This window comes from Anoplopoma fimbria, chromosome 2, assembly GCF_027596085.1.
Source record: "Anoplopoma fimbria isolate UVic2021 breed Golden Eagle Sablefish chromosome 2, Afim_UVic_2022, whole genome shotgun sequence".
Lineage (NCBI taxonomy): Eukaryota > Metazoa > Chordata > Actinopteri > Perciformes > Anoplopomatidae > Anoplopoma > Anoplopoma fimbria.
In genome coordinates this window covers 11,524,634-11,550,389 of record NC_072450.1, presented here as the reverse complement: position 1 = coordinate 11,550,389, position 25,756 = coordinate 11,524,634, and the positions used below count along the sequence as shown (strand labels likewise).

The 25,756-nt window shown below is 41.5% G+C and overlaps 1 protein-coding gene across 1 annotated transcript in view; it reads right to left on the bottom strand.

Annotated features, from left to right (window-relative positions):
• cd276 (CD276 molecule) overlaps window positions 1-25,756 on the bottom strand; it is a 64,585-nt gene that overhangs the window by 13,982 nt on the left and 24,847 nt on the right. The window contains exons 5-6 of the mRNA XM_054614897.1: window positions 8,169-8,306; window positions 4,427-4,468 (exon numbers count right to left, since the gene is read on the bottom strand). Coding sequence (XP_054470872.1) covers window positions 4,427-4,468; window positions 8,169-8,306 — 180 coding nt within the window. The remainder of the gene's footprint in view (window positions 1-4,426; window positions 4,469-8,168; window positions 8,307-25,756) is intronic.

The following is a 25,756-nucleotide window of genomic DNA, read 5'->3' as shown; positions in this document are numbered from 1 at the left end:
AGGAGTGTGGCTTCCTTGTGCTTTCAAGCTTTATACGGCCCGATATTCCCTAACCTTCCACCTTCATGGGACTTTGCCCCAGTTAAGAAGGGTTAGGAAAACTGCTTTTCGCGTGAAGCTCCCTTTTCAGAGGGTGTGTCAAATTGTCCTTTCAGACAATTCTTTGTCTATGAAAGAACTGGGTCACTGACTAACCCTCTCTTCCTCCTTGTTGCTAAGGCCTGACTCCTTGGAGTCTCGGATTTAGGGAGACAGGGGCTAGTGCACAGAAACTAAAGCCAGTTGCTGTCAGGAGGAGCTGCACTAGTGTGACTGCTGCCCACTCTAAACAGCACATCATGCTCAGATTATTGAACACATTCCAGGGAGAAGGTGGGTAGGTGAGGGATGAAGCCAGCAAGAAGTGTACCCACTGCACACATCCATGCATGTGGATGTAGATTAGTGTGTAGCACATAGACTGTACAAGAGGTGGATGTATTCACTGTAACGTCACCAATTGGTTTGTGCACTGCCATTTTGAAGCCCCGAAATTCAGCATTTTTACCGTCGCCATCTTGCCTTTTTGCAACCAGAAATGACACGAGAGGTTGGAGCTAAGTACAACCTTACGCTAAATAGGACATTTAAAGACAACCAAGTAAGGTACAATTAACTTTCATGAAATGAAAATAGACTGTTTACGGTTTAAAGTGGTAAAAAAAACAAAAAAACAGACATGTCAATCAAAAGTTAGCCACGCCCTAAAGCATACCTTGCTGCGTCGTCAATTTTGACTCTGAAAGGGACGATTACTCATGAAATGAACATCATGCTGTATTGAAGACTTTAATTTAGCGATTGACACCATAAACTCATAAACCAGACGAGTTGCAAAAAACAAGTACGATTGCAAGACATTTACGTATAGTCTTCGCTTTTCAGACCTGGAAGTTGCTGCTTGGTATACCGGTGCTTCTTTCGGTGTGGTGTGTGTGTGTGTCCCTTTGCATGTATGTGTATGTGTAGACCGGTCAGTGTGTGTGAAGGGGTTTGCTCTTGGCTTTAGCACCTGCAAATAAATCCAGAGTTTGAGCTCCACTGTTTGTTAAACATTATTTGCCTCCGCCGTAAAGGCAACAAAAGGATCCTAGCCCATTGCAAATGAATGAGCCCAGGTCCCTAGTTATCACTAGTTATTCTTACAATCAGGCTGGCTTTGAAAGTGGAGGCATGGTCTCCTTTGGACAGCTCATTAAGATAACACACAACCGTTGCTCCCCATCATCCTGGGTTTATTAAAGCGGGGCTCATTTCAGCCTCTTTGTCTCATGCAGGAACCTCTGCTTTTGTCAGTGAATAGGAGCCAGGTGGCAAAACAAAGCTTCCTGTCTGTAGTGCTTACATAGTGATCTCAGAAGGCAGAATCATTAGCTTGATTTAACCAGCTCACCGCCCACAACGTCCTCCTGGATCAACCAGGTGCATGGGCGACGACGAGAGGCAGCGGGAGCAAAGGTGGCTGCAAGTTGCTGCCATGTCGCTGGAGTACAAGCATACTAAAGTCTCCCAGCATTATGAGCCCTGGCTCTTCGTTTTCCACTGCAGGTAGTACCCCCATCTACGTAGGCGGGATTCTGCGGGGACATCACCTTCAACAAAACATTCACTGTATCCTTCATCGGCTACCAAACAGAGGAACGTCTGAACTTCCTCAATTGTTTGCCGTAGTGTAGGTTTTGTGCAGCATAGTTTTGCACTACATTGCATTCTGGAAAAACTGTGTCGAGTGAATAAAAAATGTATGATGGTCACTAATGATGGTAGCTTGGCAATATAAAAATGGTGGGTTTGTACAAGATGTCCCATGTCGCGAACCTTGACAGAGGTGATTAATAAAAAAAAGTACTATACACAACTTTTGCTAAGAAAAAACCCCCAAAAACATTTCCAAGTGAATCCAGTTGAGTAGAGCTGTCCTGTAGCATGCAGTGGAAATGCAGCACAAGTCTCACCACTGTGTGTGTGGGATGGCTGACCCTGCTCCTGGCTGCACAGATCTCTCTGAAACATTCATGAGAGAGGCATTAGAGAGTGAAAGTCATTGTCCCCCTTCACTCAGAGACTCTCCTTCACCTCTCAGCTTATTAAAATCGCATGGTATTAACTTTGCCGTTCACAGAAAGGCTAAATAATTCAATCAGACTATAGAAGGAGTCAAATGAATAACTCTAATGACATTAACGCTTGGGGGAGAACTGCTCAGGACTGTGAGGGCTAGTCGCTGAGGCCGGGCAGGCAGAAGAAGCTTGCCGTGCTTGCTAATAGCGAAATTAATTCTGGGCTCATAGGGTCACGGTAAGAAAGAAATCACATCACTCTCAACATAAAAAAAGAAGCACACAGAGAAGCATTTTGGCCTGGTTAACTAGCATTATGAAAAGCAAAAGATGAGTAATGAGAACAAAATCTATAACTTATTTTAAAGTTATAGGAATCTCCTGACATATAGGTGAACTATACTGATTATGTATAACAATAACAGTTTGAGTTATGGGGAATTATGCTAATTTGCTTTCTTGCCAAAAGTTAGATGAGAAGATTAATACCACTCATGAGTCTGTATGATGAATATGAAGTTATACAGCCAGCAACTGATAAGCACAGCTTAACAGAAAGTCTGGAAACAGGTGTAGACATCCATCCTGGCTCTGTCCATCTGTCTCTAAAGCTCACTGATTAACATTTAGCTGTTATGTCTCATTTGTTTAAACCATACAAAAACAGAACTGCAAGAAAAAACACATTGCAGTGTTACAGGGGTTATGTGCTTGAATATTTCTTGGCCGTTCTTTCAACTTGCTGGAGTCTTTTTATTGCCATGAAGTTGCCAGGCAACCAGTAACATCTCCAGCTTCCGGTGCACTTTGTGATCAAGGGTAATCAGCTAACATGCTAAAATGCTGAACTAAGTTGCTGAACATGTTAAACATTAGCATGTTAGCATTGGCACTGAGAGCATGTTAGCATTAGCACTGAGAGCATGTTAGCATTAGCATTTAGCCCAAAGTAAACAGTAAAGCTATTTACTCTTTCCTCTGAAACATCATACTTGTCATTGTGAGAATGTCAGCATGAATTTAACATTTAGCTGGAAGAACCACTCTAGTTTAGTATGGCCGTATAATCTTAGTCTTGGTCATTGTTATTTCCATAAATGCTTGACTTTGAACAGTCGTGAAATGTCTCTTTACTGAGGGGAAAACAATTCTATATAGCTCCTTCTGGGCATTGCCTTTGCTAAATGAATCAAAATAGTAAGTTTTGAAAAAATATGCAATTGCCAGACTCTGTGTAGCATTAAGTGGTGCAGGGACTGTCACAGGTGTTGTCTGTCCATTCTGCTGGATGATTCATCATAAAAATTCAAAAGCAACTTGTGACAATATTATGCATCACACATTTTAGTCAGGACTGCAAAATCAATTGGGCTCGGTAAACAGGATCATTTGAGTGCAGGACACGGCAGCGCTATTGCTGGCATTTTGTGAAACTTGGAACTTGTTACCATTAAATTTATAGACAAGATAGATTTCACTGTTATAGCTGTAGCTTTGGGGGAACGTATAATGTAAAACAGCTTGTTGGCATCACTAAATTAGTGCGCCCGTCTCCCTCACACACACACACACACACACACACACACACACACACACACACACACACACACACACACACACACACACACACACACACACACACACACACACACACACACACACACACACACACACACACACACACACACACACACACACACACACAAGAGTTATGCCACTGGGTTGCTGTGTTGAACGGATCCAGTGCCTGAAGCTGGTAGCGTTTCTCACGTGCACTCATGCTTCATCAGAGTTCCCTCACACTTCAGCATACAAAGTTAACATTCAGTTACTTGTTCTGTTGGGTCCCTACCATCCTGCCACACCTGGACTTCTTTTTTTAAAGAAGACAGGCTAAACTGTGTGTGGGTTGTATTATTTGATATCTATGTAACTCATGCTTTGCACAGTACAAATAAATAACATTAGAATTCTAGATCAAGTCTGGGATTTTGAACGTGTACAATTAATTGCCCTGTTTATAGGCTCAGTGTGGTGTTCCTGCCCACTTGATCCACGCTCCAGTGGATAAAATGCACTGTTGCCTGTTCCTGACAGTGTTTACAGCCTTGCATCATTACACTGCTCTGATTGCTGAATGCAAAATATATTTTAGTATTTCAATATTGGTTATAGCTAAAGGATGTGGAACTTTAACTATTGTAGTTTCAAGTGTTTCTTGACCAGCTTTTGACCCAAGCACCTGTGCAGCAGTGCTATAGCTCAAACATACAGCAGGTCCCTGATACATGCGGAGGCTGAGGTTGCCCAGGTGTGGATTGGCTGACCTGTCTTTGACTCTTCTTCTTCCAGTTCCTTGGCCTCTTCAGCTGTGGGGAGACAGAGGAGCCATTATCAGTGGGAAGCACAGTACAAAGGCAGGCACGCAATGCAGTCACTTCATCACAAGCCTATGGTGAGCTGATCCTTCACAGCTGAAAGGACAAGCTGTGGTGAGAGAGCTATATGACAACGAGGCTCCACACAATGCCACATCAAACACACACACACATACACACACACACACATACACAAAAACACACACACAAAGACACACACACAGAGCCGTACCCACCCCTTAACCTCCTATCCAGCCTTTTTCGCAAAGACAGTAATCATATTAGGCTTTAGCTGCTGGCTCTTTGAAAACCCACTGTCAACAGAGTTAGGGAGGCGACCCAGTGATGGCTGTCACGCTTACACACGTGGGGTGCATGTGCGCACACACATATGGGCTAAAAATAGGCCTGAGACAGGGGTATCCAAGCGACTGATATTTATTCTATGGCACGGTCTTCCCAGCAATTGGGCTTTTGATCCAATATTTAGTGTCTGATACGTCAGATTAAACTGATAATTGAACCAAATTGAATGTCAAGGACTCAAAGACACAATCCACGTTTATATTCCTATACGTTTACCTGGTTTTCTTTGACAGCAGAGAGACTATAATCCCTATTATTACAGCAGTAGAACATGCTTAGTGTCCAGATTCAAACAGGCTGTACACAGTATGCATACGTCTGTTCAAACCACATTATACACACTTATTTCTCTGTTTTACATATGTTATATTTTGAAATCAGATTTGAAAGAATAACACATTATTGTAGTCCACAGTATATATATCCACATATTATTACAAGACAATATCAGAGAAGAGGTTTTTTTCCTCCGCGGACAAGTTCATATTGTGTTGGCAACTTTGAACTGAACGTCTAGAATACCATTTTGAGTTGTGCACTTGTAAATAATGTGTACACTTTGAGAGTAAAATCCACAAAAGCACCTGGGGAAAAAAAGCAAAATAAACCACTACTTCACATCTCCAGAACTGTGGTGTAACATTCATATAGATGTGTGAGCCTGTTTACCTTCCCTTGCTTCATTCTATACCTCCAAACGGACCAACAGTCCCACCACTGTGGCGGCAGTGGGAATACCTTTGGGGACAGGGCTTTGATAGGAGTGAGAGAGGCTCATTTAAAGTCAGGCTGAAGACGAGGGCATCCACAGGGCAAAGAGTGAGAACTGCTTCCCTTGTACAATGTAAGCGTTACAATTTTATGCCCCTGTTGGCTGCATCCCAGCTGTGTGGGGGTAAGAAGAAGGGTGGTTATGGCTTCAGCACAAAAGCTGGACAAACCACATAAAAGACGAGAGAGTCAGGGGGGAAAAGAAAGCTACTCACTGAAGCCAGAAGACTGTTACTGTTCCTCATCATCCTCTCCTCTGCCTCTATGTCTCCTCTACACAGAAGCGGCGCAGCACTACTCTCAATCTCCTCAAACACTGTTGTGACATCACAAGTGTTTCAAATGTGAGAAAAAAGCAAATGGCCTGTTAGTACAGTTACTGTACTATAAATACACTGATGAGTCGACCTAATGAATTCATTCTTGCACCCTTAGAGTAGCAAAACGTTCTTTTGAAAACCTTTGTGCATATTAGGACATAAGGCTTAATGACAGCAGCGTTTGTGCTGTGGAGGTTTTAATTCATTTTCTCTCCCTTTGAATATTAACTCGTGTTGATTGAATTTTGCTCATTTAAAAAAAAGTCGGAAGCATGAGGAACAAACCGCTTTCTTTTGCAAACAATTTGATCAGGGTTTTTATAAATGTCTGCTTCTATTTGCTCCATAGAATGGGAATTAAATAAAACTTTTAGTCTGTTATTTAATCTGAGTCGCATGCACACAAAAGTCGATCAATCAACAGCATTTGGTCTACGGTAAGCCTAAGGGGTTAACCCCTGTGAAATATGTGCATCACTGTGGTCAAAACCCCGAGGGAGAAACATCCCTCGTGACTTTCATCAGTCACACAGCGGAGATCTGTCCCACGTCGCCTACACATGATAACCAAGCGCGAGCCTGATTAAATCACATGCTTATCTAAATGTAAAATATGCTTCGGCGAAATGGACGCTGAGAGCATATATCACATACATAGTAATTATGTAAGGATAGGAAAGAAGTGAAGGATGAAAGAAGTGAAACCACAGAGAGCGCCGAGCCATGCTGGTGTTGAGATACAACGCTGCCCCAGGAATTCAGAGTCCACAAGCTGCTCTGCTCTCTTACGATACACATTCCGGGTGCTCCACATACATTATGACAGGTAAGAAAAATGACTTACTCACTTCTCCACATTCGCTGACCCTTCCACCCTCGCTACCCAGACACAGTGAAGAGAGAGTCAACTTCAATCTGGCCATAGCCCGGAACGCCATTAAAAGATAAGACAACCACAATTAGGTTGCACTTCCCAGCTTCCTGTCCTCCCCACAGCTGTAGATACGCGCATAGCAATCCTATTTTAAGCCCCCCCACACATCTGTATTCATACAGTATCATTCTATCACGAGTATAAGAGTCTGCATGATATGCGAATAAGTCAGCGTTCACACTCTTCAGGTTTGTGCTTGGGAATCACCAAAGACTCCAGAAGCATTGCTTGCAGGGGGACAGAATGAGACTTAACATTTCAATAAGGCGCACAGTGGATGACCACATGATCAATCCTGCCTTTTGGTGTTCAGGCTGCAGGCAGGAAACGCAGCTCCCATTCCGCCACACTGAAGAAAAAGGGGCCACATAACCTTAGGAGCCTTTTTTTTGCCTGTGGGGGGAACTGCATTATATTTCTCTCTTTCCATTTCATTTGATTTCATATGTTCCACGGAGCTATTTACTCTTTCCTCTGAGTCTGTGTCACTTCCATATTTATTTTTAAACCTCTGGGCCGTGGTGCAGACACTGGCTGACCTTTATTTAAATGTCTCCTTCACTCTGAGCGGATCTCATTACAGCAGAGCTGGTGGCTCTGCACTATCTATCTCATTTCAAAACTTTTTCTCTTTGCACTTGCGGCGATCCTCAGCTATTTCGCCACGCTAATTACTGGACCCGAGTAATGATGTTCCTCTTTGCTGAAGATATGTGTCCCACCATTCCAGATCCTGCCCATACGCATTAAGCAGAACTCCCTCTGGAATTGCAATGTTCCTCGAGCAGCTAACATCTCATCACTGCTTTCTGCTCTATCTCCCCCGCCCTCCTTGCGCCTCCCACATGATCTAGGCAACATGTCGCAATTATGCATATCATCTACTGGACCACTATGTGAAGAGTTTAAGGAGTCATTCTGCATTTTAATGAAGGCCCTGAGAAGGGTTGAAAGGGCCTGAGAATATACTAGGTTAGCATCCATTATTCATCAGGCCCTTGAACTGTGTATACAGTAGGCCAACACATAATCATTTCATGATTTTAATTTTTTGTGCACATAGCTCCAAAGTTGCCACAGCTCTGACATTCATATTTCATATTGCCCCTAATGAAGGCAAGTCGGACCAAAAACATGCTTTTTTCTAACCTAGAGGATTAAACATGGACTTTCAAGAGAGTCATGACCAATGAATTGCACTCGTTGAGAGACTATACACTGGTGCTGAATGTGCAGAGCCACCCCTCCCTCCTTTTTCTCCCCCAAACTTTCCCCTCTCCTCCTCTTCCATTCGCTTCACCTTCTCTCCTGGCCTCCTCGCAGCTCTCCTTGATCTTCCTGCGGCAGACAGCAGCCAGGGCAACGAGCAGCAGCAGCAGACACACAGCCAGGCCAACAGTTACCCACAGAGCCACCGGGGGGAACGCCATGTTCTGACCTGAAGCAAAGGGCAGAGGGAGAAGGGGGGGGGAGAGAGGGAGAGAAGGGAGAACCTCATTATTCACTCTCGCAGAGCTAAAATAAGATCACAACTGTCACGGCTGTCTCCATGGCCATTATTTCACAATTTGACAATTTTTGCTGTTTTCATTTGTTGTCATATAAATCCTGAATAATCCAGACGGCAGAACATGATGACACATCTCTGTCATCATCGTCAGCCAAGTCATATCATCTCCGCATGACGCGTGACTTACAAAAACAGAAGGACTGTCAGAGAAAACAGCAATGAGTGACAACCTTTGCTTAATGCGAACGAAGTAAGAGCTTCTTTACTAGTGTCCAATTAAGGCACTTGAGTCTCTCAATTGAGTCCAGATGGCAGATAGCTTAGCGGTTGCAAAAGACTGAGTTGTCGTTTCATTCTAACAGCATTGGCACAGCATTAAGAGGACGTTGGCGCCAACTATCCCAACCCTCTGCTTATTGCTACGCATTGCTCAGATGACTGCGTTTGCTTTAATGTCCTCCAACTTCTTAATGTCTCCTATATCAGTAATAACAGTATACAACAGGAAGCTAATGTCAATATTCAGTGATGTTGAATAGAAAGGTCAAAAATGAAGCAAATATGCATGGTACATATTTTTACACATTTTTTTTTTTTTTACTGCACAATATTATATATCTTTCAGCACAACACAAAAATTACTTTGGAGACAATTAGACAACAAAATGAGTGACAGTATGTTGGCAAACAGCCTACACTGATGAGGAGGAACAGAAACTGGTCAGCAGGACAAAGAAAGATATCAGAGACCAAATTTCCCTTGGGTATTCAGACTGAACAGAGCGAGAAGAAAAGAAAACAGCAGAGCCACTAAATAGCTGTGAGCCTGGCTGTAGCACAAACAGGCCTCCCTCAGAGAGTGCCCGCTCACGGCAGATAATAATTAAAAAAAAAAAAAAGGCTGAAAAATGACTGGCACTGGAAAGAGGAAAATGATGAAGCGTCTGTAAGGACTTGGCATCAGCTTTACAGATAGGCTACAATACAGGATAGCCAAGATGGAGGGCAAACAGAGGTGTCCTTTTGGAAATGATCAATTCTCAAATGGAAATACAGTCCATCTCATGCTGAGAAGCAAATGTATCCGATTGTTCCACCAAACAGAATTTATGAAAGAAGGGAGGAAGAGGAGAAACATGTACTTACCAACAATAGAAAAGGGTGATTTTAAAAAGTCAGCTCAGCCTTCATGCTGCTGTTGTTGTTGATGGCAATGCCAGACTGAAATATCTCAACTACTATTAGATGATGCAAAACACTCAAAAAAATGTCTCTATTCACCACTAAAATGGTCTTACAAGAGTTGTAAGTTGTGTCTCTAAAGGGGGTCAATAAATAGATATTTATCAAGTCAAGATACTTTCTCATGTCTTCATTTTAATACAGAGTACACAATGCTGTTAAACAGTTAAATAAATAAATAATGCTGCACAATAAACAGGAGGCATCAAATAGTGATCAGCCCCCTCATTCCTGATTTGAGGATTTTGAGCACCTTTAAACTGTAATCATTTTGGTTAATCCCTTCACTTTTCATCAGGCAGCATTTTTTTAAATTGTAAATTGTCCATAACTTTGGTTTATGATCAAATAGCTGCACAACTAAGTACATTCCCATGAGCCTCAGCTGTGCATGGTGTTTAGTGACAATTTGCAAATGTTAGCAAGCAAAAAAGCTTAACTAAGATGGTTGATATAGTTAATATTATACCTGCTTAACATTAGCATGTTAGCATGATGACATTAGTATTCAGCCCAAAGCCCCGCTGTGCCTAAGTACAGCCCCACAGAGCTGCCAGCATGGCTGATACTCAGTGTTGTTAATAATACTACTTGGTTAAATGGCAGCAACAGATCCAAAAGAATTCCTCCAATATAATATAGAGACAATTTGTTGCGGAGGTAGATATTATTGTATATTACATGTCATACATTTCACATAATTATTATAATCTTGATTGATTTTACTAACCATATACACAAAATCTATTTTCAGAAGACACCCTAAATACACAAGGCCCTATAAAGACTCTCTGGTAGTGCTGCAAAGCGGGATAAACAACCAAATGTCACAGAAAAAGGATGAAATCTGGAAAGTCAATCTTGTCATTTTGATGAAGCTGCGTATGCCTCCCCAGGCTAGTCATGACGGATGATGCTGTGGCTGCACTGTCCACAGAGCCCGTCACTCTGTTATATTTAAAGAATGACCATCTGAGAGCCATTCTGTTCTAACAACAAAAACACAAAACATGTATTAAAGAGGAATAATCATAAACAAGCTGTTCACGTCTTAGAAGTCAGAAAAGTAACAAATGCGTCTGGCTCCTTGTGACGAGTAAAAAAAAAAAAAAAAAAAAAGACGCTGTGCTCTCTGTTTCCATTGTCTTTCTAGCTCTCCTTTTATCCTCACACCTTCCCACCACACTCTCCCTCCCTCAAGGCAGGCTGATAAAGACAAATGCCATAGTCGGCTATCATTGCTACGCCGGGGCCCAAAGGGCTGCAGGATCATATTTTTCTTTTTCTCTTGTTTGATGATGTGATTTTGTTTTCTTCAGAAATAGATTTGTCTCTAATGGCTCTGTTTACCTATCCTCCCTTTCCCCCCTTTCCCTATTCCCTCTGTGCAAGGGTAAGGATGGAGTGCTTCTGGCTGCACTGTCACATTACCTAGAGTCTGCAGATTTCAGAGCTGCACCAAACAGGCCAAACTTCACTCCACTCATATGTTTTCTTGACACTATGAATGTGTGGCACACATCAAAGAAGTGGAAAAGTGTGTGTGTAACGAACCATTATGATATAATAGAGAATGACAATCATTATAACTGATTTAAATACCACAGAGTCACCGGGGTTCCTGTCGGTATTCACTTGCTTCCACTTTTGCTGATGTCAACACTTAATGCCAGTTGTAGTAAACATAAAATGGATAAACATGTCAGCGTACATAAAATACATTAAACACTACATTTTTCATTGTTTTTCATAAAATTTAGTACCACATGAAAGCTTGCCAACCTTGCACATTTCAGCACATCCAAACTGTGTGCCTCCTTTATGAATTAGTTTTTATTATATACTATATATATATATATATACTATATATGTTTGATGTGTGTGTCAGTAAAACTGCACTTGATAACATTTACATGTCAGCACTATCTGCAGCCGCATGCAGTGGTTACAGAATTTGCTGCAACCATTTGCCATGAATCCTTCCCCGTAGCCACATTGTGACATCACAAATCTACAGTGATTATTTGTCATAGGTCTGTCAATCAACTTTGGTTACACAAAATGCCACAAATAACGTTGTAGAGGTCACATCTGTCTCATACAATACTGATCCAGTAGGTGGACACAATGACAGGATCACCTTCACAATATAATGCAAATGCAATATAGTAGTCTCCTTAAAATCAAATTACCAGAAGTTCAGATTTTATTGAAAATGTGTCTGCAAGGCATCGAGTAAACACTATGGCAATTTCAGAGGCTATAAAATGGTGCTGTTGTATTATGTTCTATTATATTGTGCACGTAATGTGATTTGTTATTGTGTCCATCCCTTGCAGTTGGTTGTTGTTGAGCACTATCAAACTTGTATATAAAAATGATATATTATGAAAAGGTACAACTGGTAGCTACAAATGCAACTTCAATTAATGTTGGCAACAATTTTTTTTTTTACAGGTTATATCGACCACACCTGGGGCGCGTCCTCTACTGTTACTTCTTATGGGTGGTGCTTCGCCGTAGGTGTTTTGTGTATCATAGGAGGCCACGGTAGACCGCTAAGGTAAAAATAGATATTTAATGGGGGCAGGCGAGAGTATGATAAAACACCAGCTCCATATGGAGCCTCTAACACAGGGCACATCACCAGTGAGAAATGAGGCTCCCTTAGTCTCTGGAAGACACTATAGGGGACTCGCAAGGGGCCGGCTTAGGTATTGTTTGGGCTTCAGTGAATGTGAAAGCCAAGATTTGCAGGCATTTTTACAAGCCTGAGTGTTTTCTCTCCAGCACCTTTGGTGGAATAAAGTGCTCCTAAGACTCCCTTGCCTGTCATCTTGGTTCTGCAACGTGAAGACGGTGGAGATCAAAGCTGCTTTCCCTCCAACTGTCAGCCCAGTTTTACCTGCCTAGAAGAAACCTAGCCTCTTAAGCTGTGACCAAAGGAGAATAACATCCCTTGACAGAAGGATGGCTTCAGGCTAAAAAAGAGCCTCAAGGCTCATTGTAGACAAGCTGGAGGGATGAGGAAGAGGAGAGGAAGAGTCAATTAGGTTTTTCTTTCATTGTCAAGGATGAACAAGCTGACCTTATTCTGCCTGGTAGTGAAAATAGAGGAAAAGAGAGAGGGGGGGGGACCTTCAGAGGAGGAGTGTTGATCAGAGAAGAACGAGGTGGCCCAGGGGTTGAGCAGCACCAGGGCCCGGCCCTGCTGGAGGGCCTATACAGCCCTAGAGACCGGAGAGGCACAGCCAGACTCAGCACTCGAAATAGGCTTATATATCTCTCTCACAATCACATGAGTCACATGGCAGAGATAAAGACAATCATTCAGACAATACAGTAAGGCTGGGAAGAAACATTAAAGTGAATAAGATATAAAACTCAGTGAGACAAAACAGGAGCGCACACTTAAATCACATTCACCCAACTCCGGCGAGGTGATTGATGCATACTACCTCAGCAAGTGCGAGCAGGCATGCCGACATTGATGATCTAAACTTCTTTATTCAGTTTCTTATGTAGCGCCGCCGATCTTACAGGAAAGAGATCGGCAGAAACAATAACAAGGGTCTAATGGTTAAGAAGTTGGCCTCTGTGTCAGACGACAAGGCCACAGTGGAAAAACTTGAGCATGAATATTAGACTTACATCGAACGAATTACTTTTAATTTGTGTTAGCTTCAGGTTCAATTACAAGCCTTTATTATCAACCTCAAAAGGTTTCCATCAAATCCTCTGAACTGTCCCCATCCAGTCCCAGTATGGCAAGCGTGTGACCACACAGGCACACCAGCTGTTATTGCAATATTTCCAGGAAAAGACCTCTCCTCTCTGGGAGAGGACAAGAAGCTCACTTATAAAGGGAAAACTTGGCAAACTGAGATGGATGGCGACAGGTTTTTGTCCTGTCAGCATCTTTGCTCCGAGCCTTCTCTCCTCTTTTTGCATTTCAATAAATTGCCTTTCAGCGAGATGCTACCTCACTGTCTTATTGGCATGCAGGAAGGCATTGCGCTCGTCTCTAGGACGACCTAGCGCCCATTTACTTACACAATTTGTCTGACATTATTGCCCTTCCCCTGACGCCGTGGGATCGCGGCAAGCACGAGTGTATGATGTGCAGACGTGCACATTAAAACAGAGTAATGGCTCTGCATTTAGAGGTATAAAGTTTCTAACAGCCCTCTTTTTTTCTCAGCGGGAGAACTATAAAAGCCATCTGGTGGTGGTGGGGGAAGTGTTGGGGGGTGAGCGGGAGAGTAAGGAGGATGAGTTAGTGAGTCAGTGAAGGTTGGAGGGATGGGGTAAGCGGGTGAGTGACCACGCGACCCAAGAAGGGGGAAAAAACAAGCGGTTGAATGAGTTTGGGGTTGTGGGTTTGCAAGCAAGCAGGCATTGAGCTGGTAACTGCGTGAATGCTGGACTGGGCTGGAATCACAATGAGGTTTTGTGGTATTAGTCCACTCTCAAGTCCTAAGCTGTCTCTCACACATGTCAGACTGCTACTGACCTTTCCTCGGTGGAAAGTTGGCTCCCAGTCCAGAGGTACTCTGCCTATAGAGCAGTGCTATGGATTTAATCTTTAAGCTTCAGTCTGATCGATGAAGGTGAATATTACCTGCCATCCAACGGTCGCACACTGCTGAGAAGTTACAATGAGGCAAAGAGACGGACTGCGCTTAGAGTTAAAATGGACTAAGCCGCGACCCATGCTGCTACTCCTCGTTGCAGAGTACTCCCTGAATAAATATGATCTAATTTCTTGAAAAATGAAAAAGACAGAAGGTTCTACGACATGCTTTTATAGGAAATCTTCAGGATGTGAAATCAATAAAGCAGCTAAAACAGGTTAAAAAGATAAAGCTGGAGCCTAGAGATCACAGTGTAAAAGTCAACCACCACATCACCTGACATTCGAGACAGAAGACAAAGCAACTAAGGAACAACACTGTTCCTGGAAAGCCGGGGAAGTTGATCTTTATTCACTGCTGCTTATACTACGAACAATAATAACAACCAAAAGTAAAGAGACAAAACAGGAAGTGGAACAACAAGGTGGGCGGACCACGTAAAGTCATAAGAGGATGAGTATCTAATATTCAAAATATAGGTTTTGGTTGGAGTACCTCTTTAAGATGGACCACTGGTGACTTTTAACACTACTTGTGCATATTGGGCTAGCAACTATTTATATTAGTAAATCATGTGTGCATTTTATACAAATATCACATTATTAAAAAAACATGCTCACACAGAAACATGTGCCTGGCATTAATAATTCATGTGATAGGACATCAGTAAAAGGTCATCATAGGTTTGTTTTTTTCCCCCCCAAAAAATGTCATAGAGCCATAAAAAAAAAAAAGAGTGAAACTGAATTATTGAAGTAATCTCAATAACTGCCAAGAAGCTTTTTGTGTATTCCTACAGTATTATTATATTCCTTTATTGATCCCCATGGGGGAAATTCAAGTGTTGTCAAGTGTCATATACAGCGAGACCAACGTACGACAGTCAGTGATTCGTCTGGGAGGGCAGCAGGGCGAAGCTAACTCACAGGTACATTTAAAGGAATGATTTCACGTCTTACTCAGATACGCTAGGGGCAAGGTTAGAGGGAGTTTTCTCATCTTTACAGTTGAAGGAAATTCCATACCCAGTGAACTGGCTAATTAACTGAATATACAGCTCAGAGTCAACTGCATGGTTGTCGTGTTAGCAAGGCAGAGGCTACGTTACATGTGAAAGTGTGTAACAATATCTCTCTGCTGGAATACATAAACAATGGCCTGAGGTAAAGGTGGGCAGTACAACCAGAATAAAACTTCACGGTGGAGATATGATGCCAGATGCAAATTTTGCTAGATCATTTGTTCTGGTACAGAATGGATATTAAATGTCACATAAAATTGCACGTCAAGCTTTAGCTTACTGCATGTTTACCCGTGGGCATACGCTTCTTTTTTTTTTTTTACACTAAAACAAACGCACACTTGCATGCTAAGAAAAGGGGCGGGTGAATAAATGGAGTCAGACAGCTCAATAGAGACAGGAGCAAATCATGTAGAAACATGTCAGCAAGTATAAGCAATGTTTGAAAATGTGCTCCATAGCTGACACAAGTAGCCCTGGCAACACTGCTGTGGAAGAAAAACACACTACACATTGTTGTGCTGCAGCTGTTGTGACACACACACACACACACACACACACACACACACACACACACACACACACACACACACACACACACACACACACACACACACACACACACACACACACACACACACACACACACACACACACACACTCTTAATTTCCACCAGGTATGAAACTCTCCTCCACAACTGCTGTAAACTTTATTAACAGTTAATTGATCATAACTTCAGGTAATAAAATGTTACTGTACCATTCTGTCCTGAATTGGAATCTCATCCGATGGAAATGATGAGCGAAAAATATATACCATTAATATTTAGAATGTACTGTGATGTAAATTTCATGTCATGCTGCCAAATGCTAGTCCCCGGAGAAGGATGAAAGTGGGCGACAATATCGTCTCACATACACTGGCCCGGGTTAGCTCTCTCTCAACATCTCCCATGTCCCTTCCAGCCCCACTGGGGCCTCAATTAAAAACTCCTCTGATGTCTAGTAACTGACAGAGACTCCATCACTTCCACACACCCCTCTCCACTGAGAGTGGCATTAAGATGTTGGAGGCAGAGTGGACTATTGATTTTCTTTGGGGTTTTCTTTTTTTTTTTTTCTTTCTCGTTGCTCCATTTCTTCACTTGGCCATCTTTGCAATGCAGGCGGAACTTGGGTAGATAGTCGGTTTACAACGTTATGTTGTGTCTAAATTTCTAATTAGCTTTTAAGCAAGAGCTGCCAGTGAGATGCTGAGGATGTGTAGGAGAGAATCACTAGTGACAGCTATCAGTACCAAAACAGACTATCTGGCTAGTTGATAATGCCAAGTAGAGGAGCTGAGAGAGCAGAGTGACAAGGACAAATAGCTATGAAAGGATTAAAGAGCCATTTAAAACTAAGTGTATGCATTGATCCTGCAAAAAAAACAAAAAACAAAAAAACGAATTCTTCACCTGAGCTACATCTGGGTCCTCTTAAGGCAGGATTAATTATTTTTCAAGCCCTGTGGGGCATTTCAATAAGCTGTAAACACAATATTGACATATTATCATCTAAACAAGCTGTTATGGCAAACAGCTATGTATTAACATGTAATATAAGAATTAATTTGCAGCTGTGTTTTTGGCAACGCACACAAATGTAATTCAAATATTATACAATATACAATATATCGCCTGTAGCTCTGTTTTGGTCTCAGCTGCTCAATGTTCACCAGCTACTTGGCTAATATTGCCAGCTTGCCAAATTGTGGTGCTCTACAAGTTGTGTACATTGGGCTTATCAGAGCCATTTTGCTTCAAATAGCTGCTTTCTGCTGCTGCTGGAAACAACACGAATGAGAGCGAGGAGATCAAACCAAAGAATAGAATTGTGGGAAATAATCCCAAAACCATGAGCTGAAAGTTCCTAAAGAGCCCTGTAGAGCTGGTGGTAAAGGCATAGTGAGGTTAGAATTCTCTGTGGGTTTGTTACAACGAGCAACTCATTTCACATAACATTAATTAATTCAATCCATTGCCAATATAAAAATATTAATGGTGCAGCTTTAAACTTAGATCCTGATCCTACTTTCGTTATTGTATCAGTGAGTTTTCACATGCTGCTTGTGGGAAACGACTTTAAGTGATAAAGTGCACAGCTAAAAGCATAAACAGGGCTCATTACACATAGAATACTTCAATGACACATAAAGACAAACAGTAAATAATATTAAGTCCCTATACAAGCGAGCCACACTAACATGGTAGATGAGCCACAACATTATGCTCATTCCAATGGCTCATTGCACCAAGTACAAACTGCAGCCTGAAACTCTCTGCAGACAGTCTGTGAAGTGCACACCTATTGCTGAAACAACTCCTGTGTTGCATCAGTATAGTGCAAAGTGGGTAAGAAATATCACCCACCACATGAACTAAAACATGACACTTATTGAACCATCCATTCGAGTGTTCATTTAAGTCAGGAACACAGCGACTAGTTGCACTAGCTTTTGTAATAGACTTTCATGTTTGCTTTTTGTCTCTTTAGATTGCTATGAATCGGTAATGGGACAGCTGAAAAGCATCAACACTTACTACTTGTATCAAGTGTGCTCAGTCTAGTTGTAAAACTGTAATCACCATCTTTTTTTACAGCCGTTGTGGATGATGTTTGATTTAAAGTATCAGTGTTTGTTTATGAGTAAACAAAGCCATAGAGCTCAAACACACTGGAACAGTTTCTGCTTACATGATAAAATCTGAATACAAAATGACCCGGATATAAGATTTACCCTATGTCACAAGGTAAAGCAAGTTCCATCAAAACATTAAAGAACTGCTTGGAAGTCTTCAAAGAGCGCAAGTTCTTAGTATGCTTCGCCCTCTGCAGTATTACTAGGAGAATATATAATGACAGATTTTTTAAAAGACATGTCTCTGTATGTCTTTGCCTAGGGCTCTCATTATAAAACAGCATTTCTCATTTTCCTCCGCTGCAGTCTTTGGTGGTTACTGGAGAGACAGATGAATAGTCTCCAAGCACTCAAGTTGGACCAAGCTCAGACTTTGGAGAAGGTCAGCTCTTCCTGTTAGCCATTCATCTTAAGAACAAACCCCTCCACATAATTGCAATATAATTTGCTAAGTTTAAATGTACGCTGTTGAAACGACACAGCTGTTGTCTTCAGGGAGGTCAGAGATCTGATTTAGCTATTGACTAACGCCTCCTTTTCTTGACTCGATCCACCCTTCGAAGAATTCAAGTGCTCTGATTGGTCAGGCGTCCATGCTAACCGAGGTAGCGGTAAGCAAATTTGTTCAGGTCCTACGCCCTGACCAATGGGCTATCCTTACCATAACTACAATACATAACCTTAATCAATCGTCTCAACCAGCTACGCAGGGAGGATCTTGCCAAGAAATTCAGTGGGATTAATAATAACGCCCCCTAACACTATTGGTGCTAGCAGGGATACAGTTTCATATTTGAGGACAGAGTAGTCTAATTAGTGCCCATTTAGCCGAAAGGCCATAACGTAGCTTTGTTTCACATCAAGATTTTTGGATTGCTATCTTAAATAAATAACTGCATACTGGATCTTTGGAGACTTGGAGAGAAAGTTTTTAATACTTTTAAATACTGATACATATTTCCAATGTCAAACAGGGGCTCAGCTGAATCAATACATATAGCTCCTTTAAAAATGTATGGTCATTTATTGAATCATAGAAAAAGTTTCTTCACTCAATTTTGATGATTTAGTGTCTTTGAAGTTCTTGGAAAATACCTTGTAACCTTAAACCACCACTCAAACCTTTAAAAGTTTGATTATTTATTGCAGAAATTACATTAAAATATAACATTAATGGCACATTTACATTCTTTTTTTTATTGCAGTAATTTTACAAAAGGAAAAAGTTACTTGGAGCAGTGCTTTGACAGGTCTTTTAAAAATGTCATTAACAATGCCTTTAAGCTGTTCCATATTCACTGTCAAGTACAGCTTCTCATGGCTTATTGCTTAAATATACTTTGTCTCCTTCCAGCACTTTCAAAATATGATATCTTGGACAGGCTGAAAGAATGAAAATCTCTCTCTCAGTGGAATATAGCTAATCACAGTCTCACAACTTGTGCGTAGCTAAGTCATTTAGCCTGAGAAAATGCTCAGCTGCTGGCTGAGAAAGGAGTCAGGGACAATATGTTAATACCAATGTCCCACAAAGGTAGCACTTCCCACCAAAACTAATCATTATGGCTAAAACAAGTCTAGCTAATGCACAAATAAGGACGTTTTATTCTCTGATTCCACATCTATACTGAGGGCTTGGAGCAAGATTAAACCTGATATTGCTCAACTTTTGAGAATCTTATGATGATAAAAGTGTCAACAAATAAATAACAATGGCTGCTAGCCTTAAATAGATGAATACAGAACAAAATACGGAAAAAGAAAGAGGAAGAGAGAGAGGCAAGGAAGGGTAAAACTGATGGGAAAATAAGATACTTTTCTGTTTTTTGAAAGTTTACATGGCAGAAAACAATTTAAAAGGCTGCAGGCTACTGTTTAGCTGTCCTTGAGTTAGGCACTAACCCTTAAAACTCTCCTGTATACTGCTCAGTGTATGACAAGTTTGTGGTTGTTCCCAGGTGAATGAATGTGATCAAGGCCACCGCTATAAACAGCATGCATGCTAAGCAAGCGTTTTCTGGGGAAATAAAAACAAAAATGACTCTTTCACTTGGGCCACGACCTTGATACAATCTTCTTCAGACAGAACAATGGATGCATGGGTAACTACAGTCACAAGTTTACAAACAGCCCACTTTTACATTGAAGCAAGGCTTGATTGTAATTACAGGTAAACCAACAGAGTGTAATAGTTAGTTTTGTACCAATTTCACATCCAAACTACTTCAAAAACACTGAGAAGCTCTAAAGTAAGTCCCATTTTCTAAATGTGATGACTAATGTGTCCAACACAGCCACCTTAATTGCACACATACAGAATGGGAGATCATTACTTCTACCAGCAATTAGATCCTGACACGTTGTATTGTTCTTTGGTTGGTTACACAATAAGCCTCACTGCAAGGGAATGACAGGGAGACCTTGAGGTAACTGTAAAAATGAGTTTCCCCTCTTTTCCTCCTTTTTATCATACGTTGACACCATTATGATGCACACTACTGCCATTCCTTTGAAGCTGTCTGCCCCTTGCTTTAAAACATATGATAAATAAGAAAATTCTGGGAGAAACATTATTTAGGACATTCTTGTAAATCAGTGGCAGATTTACAATGTACAGGATTACAACTTGAATCCTATTTTACTCTGTAACCTTGACAGCTTCTTTTCCTGCTTTGGAGTACCAGCACTAATTCTTCTCGTGGTACACAATACAAAACAGGACACACTTACTTTCATCTCTGGATGTAAGTCATCACTCTGCTGAAGCGGCACATATTTCAAAACTATAACCAGTTCCATCATCGAGCCCACAATGTCATCACTCTATGTCACGTGGCTTCACGGAGATGAGGTGAAATATTGAATTCCAAGGACATCAGTTTGTCTCTATAGTGAGTCATTTGGCAGCCCGGAACAACACAATCAATATGTGGGTGGTCAAATGAGATATTTCATTGTAAATTTGAAATTATTTAGTATTTTGAGTATGCAGTGCATAGTGCAAAAAAAGTATGTGTGTTATTGAATTTGTGACATTTTGGGAAATAGGCTTGTATGCTTTTTGGCTCAGAGTAAGAATAGAAAGTAAATACCACTCTCATATCTTTCTGCTAAAAAAAGCAACAGCTAGCAGCCACTTATCTTAGCTTAGCTTAGCTTAGCATGAAGACTGGAAACACAGGAAAAACAGCGAGCCTGGCCAAAGGTAGCCTATCCAAAGGTAATAGCTAACCAGCTAGCCTGGTTAAAGCCAATCGTTGTGCTAAGCTAACTACCTGTTGGCTCTAGCGTCCAAAGTAAATGCTCTCAATCTTCTCATTTAACTCTCCAGCAAAAGGCAAATAAGTGCATTTCCCAAAATCTTGAAATATTTCCTTAAATCATACTTAACGCATCAGCAAACCTTTTCAAATGGTTCAATTCCAACGCCCTTTCCAAACATCGGCCTTCAGCTTGGTTGAACTAAATCACTCGGTTCCCCAACACACAGCCACGGTACTCTGAGAGACTCTTAGCAGTGTAACCCTGTTTGGATTGCTTAACCCCTCTAACAACCGCATCAGGAAAACGACCCGACATTACAAATGGCATCACTCTTCATCTGGTAGAGTAAGTGGGTGAAAGCGTCGAGACAGATACATTATAGATATGACAGACTCTTGCGGTGTGGGTCACTGAGCTGTCTCGGCTGTTGACGGAGAGTTGCACTTACTGCGGCAACAGACGTGAGAATGTAAGTGATGAAATTAAACACAGTTGACAATATTAATAAGGTAAGAGGAGCGAGTTTGTTTCCTCATGGACAGTTTGTCTGTAATGAGCTGCAAGTTGTCGGGCTCCGGGGAGACAGGCGTGGCTACAGAGTCCCAGCCCGTGGGAAGACATTAATGCAACCTGAAGAGGGTGTGAGTCATCGCGAGCTGCTGTCCGTTCAAACTGGTATCATGAGGAGCAGGAACGCAGCATGGCTTAATCACAGTCATTACTGTGATATTTGACACTGGGGTTGAAATAAAGGGCTCTGTAATAGGTGTTTCTTATCACGCAGTGAGTCGGTGGGTGCTACCGTATTTTCAAGTCAAGCTGTCAGTACAGGCGGGGGTGAGCCAGTACCAACACTACACCTGTTTGAAAACTCCCGTCCTCTGGGACACAGCCACACTCAGGCCGTTCTTAACTTCCATTTCACACATGGTAATCAATTACTGGTCTTTGGAGCCATCGAAGAAAAGAGCCACCTATCCTGAGAATAAGCTAAATCTCTCAAGGCCTCCTAATTGAAAATACATTATATTGCTAGACAATGCTCTTTGTGTTTAGCCAGCCACTAATTTGGACTGTTTGCATGCACAGAACACAGCAATTTACTGAGGTTGCAAACATCCTTTGCAGAACAATAATTCATGCCGTTATCGGGTGCAGAGTTTAAACATCAAATAAACGGGCTGAATAACTAAATAAGCAAACTTTGAAGGCGTGCCCAGCTGTTTGTTGGTGGCTATTCTCCCAGTGACTCTGAAAAAGCTGAAACGAATATGATTTCATATTTCGTGAAGCCAAGACTGATGCCAGACCTCGCGAAACCAATCCCTCTTATAGGATTTAGACGGAGCTGTGTGAAATGTACACTGCAGGGCCCCACCGGTCCCAATGATAGTCCTTGCTGTGATTCCAAATCAAAATGAGCCCGATCAATAAGAGAAGAGGGCTTTTGTCAGTTTACTGTGATCATAAATACGGCGTCCTGAAAAGGAAAGCGTGGGAGGACAGAGAAAAAGACCAGGCCGGGGACGGGCATAAAGATGTCAGACCTCTGTTTGAGAGGGGGGGAGATAACACTGCCATGATACGATGGCCTAGGAGCTAACCTGGAGCCATTTTTGGATCATACGCATGTTGAAATGCAGAAGACAGGAATCGACTCAAGGTGTTTGCACGTGACAGACACAAAAACAACACTTACTGTACAGAATGTATCCACACACAGACACTGATGACCTTTTCTTACAGAACAAATGCCAAACCTGTCCTTAAACTGAATGACAATTCTTTGGTTGATGCAATTTTCTTTTCTTTTTTTGAGTATGTTTCTTTTTTATCTGAAACTTCATATGTTGTTGTTTAACTTTTTGCAGTTTCGTTTTTTTTAGTCTGTTTACTGCGTCTTAATGTGGTGCTTCTGAAACGTTTAAGCTGCCTTCTTGGCCAGGACCCCTTTTGTAAATGAGATTCAATATCTCAATCGGATTACCCTGCTTGAATAAAAGTAGACAAAAAAGAATCTTCAATGAAAAAATACTACAGCAAAATGGCTTTTAATTGTGGCAAAAAAAAAAAGCTTTCAGCAGAACCAGAGCAAAAAAACAAACCTTTAATGCCAAAAAGTCAAGATGGCAAAAATGGAAGCAGAATAAAGCAAAAATAAATCCCAGCACAAAAGAGAGGAGCTCATTTTATCTTTCGGATAGTGCCGTTCTAAAAGAGCAGCGCACAGACCAGAAAGTGCCCACGACTGAATCCAACCCAACAATCCCTCAGAGTCGCTAACAGTGAGACTGGGAGCATGACAAATAACATTGTCCGGCCCATAATACAGGGATAAAATTTCCTATACCGATGGCCCAGCAGAAAACGCTCAAACATCTCAGAGCACTGACAGCGGAAAGTGGCCCGGGTTAATAATCCTGATAGGAATTAATGTGCTTACAATGGTGCCATTGCTGCCTACCTGAATTTATTTTAGATTGCCTACTTTACTTCATCTGTCTGTTCGGTTGTTTTCCCTGGCTGGGCTCCTGATAAGACAGAGCAAGCATTCAGCAAGAGAAAGAAGGCCTGTTTGTGAACTGGACACTAATTAATATAGTGCTCCGTCGGGAAAGTTGCCTGCTTGCTGCTCTACTGACAACAGATTCATTTATACTGCTGTTTTCTGCTTCTCCGAAGGCTCTGTTAATTGCATTTAAATTAGACCTTGTTCAGTAGAGAACAAGGGCTAGCACAGTGGTTTGTTACAGAAGCTGGAAGGGAAAACATAATACTGGGCAATATATTACCACGAAGTTGATCGAAAGAGCTTTTGATAGAAGGTCCTACCGGAGAAAGGCACAAACATGTTTGTTGTATATTTCAGGAATAATTGGAATTACTGCGATTTCACCCCGACAGTTGCTCTAATGAACCAGTAGATCACTGCATCTTTCTGCTTGGCCCTTTGGCAATGCGTTAACTTCAATTTAAGACACAAAAATGTTAGCCACACAACATTTTTAGAGATACTCGGGGAAAATGTAACGTACATGATAATATTTAGTGGAAACACTCAGTGAGGGACTTCTTAGAAACAAAAGGAGAATGAGCTGCTAATGACTGGAGTAAGCATGGCAGGTAGCTATTTAAATGGCAGTGTGATGCAGGGGTCAAGCTTTGAAGGCATAATAACAGTCGGGGGAAAAAGGGAGAAAAAGAGAAAAAGCAAGCTGGGACACAAATAATGAAGAAAAACACCGTTAAGTGTAATGAATAGCTAAATACCCTCACGCAGACAACCTACCACTAGTGAAAGTCTTAGATTCCATCTTCACAGCAAAGGTCAATGTTTATATAGCAATTAAAGATGTTTTTTAACCTTGATTTTTCCACAGTGAAGGTTGGTTTATGACGCACATGCTTCACAATCATAGAGTAACAAACAGTCTCCTCGGGGGGAAATGTGCCCCACAAAAACAGTGCGGTACCTGGAGTAGAATAAGTCACCTTTGAAAAAAAACTCTCAGCGACCGTGTGCGTTCCAATGAACATGAAATAAGCGGCCATGTTTATTCCTACACACGGGGGCCTTTGATGAGGTTGATTGAGCTGGGCAATTCTTTAGAGAAGGTGGGGTCGGTGTAGATTCAGGGGAGATTAATAGTAGCAGCAAAGCCATGAGAGTTGGTAAAAAAAAACAAAAAAACATTTGACAAACAAGGGCACACAGTGTTGTTGATGCACAGCCACTGAAACGTGGCCCATGCAATTTCATCAAGCTGTGCCCCCTAAAGGCACGACACACCAACAGCAGTTTACATTTGCAGGTACAAATAACACTGACTTCTGTTAGAAGTTAAGTTTTGTTAATGTACTGTACCTCTTTTTCCTTTTAAACATTAAGTGCCATTTTTGAACTAATACATCCTTAAGAGTTGTATTTGTACCACATTATAAAAAAGAGATTGTGTTGCATTAGTGGTCTTTATTTTATGGGTCCATTATGCAACGATCTTTCCATGTTCAAATCACAAATCAAAACTCACCTTTTCAGAACTGCTTTTAATGCGTGACGAATGCTGTGCGTTCTACGTTTTTAGTGCGTAGCTTTTAATGATGATTTTAATGTTTGTAAAGTGTCTTTGAGGACTTTGAAAAGCGCTCTATAAATAAAATGTATTATTATTATCGTTACTATTGTTAAATAATTAGCAAAATTCTAAAACGTTAACATTTTTAAGTCTGCGTGACAAAATATAGAAAAAATGGACTATTTATAACAAGAACTACAGAAAATATGAACGTGTGAGGAAACCAAGGGATGGAAGGAAACCCACACTAACACATGGCAAGCAAGCCAATGCCACACAGACAGGACTGGGACTGGGAAGGAAATCTGGGATCCTCTCACTGTGAAGCAACAGTGCTAACCGCCGAGCCACTGTGTTGCCAAGTGAAAGCCGGAGAATGCCAGCTAGATTGTAAAATTCAGCAAAAAAAGGCCTTCCACACCATGTGGGGTGAGTTCCCTCCCCCCTCCAGCGAGTCCATC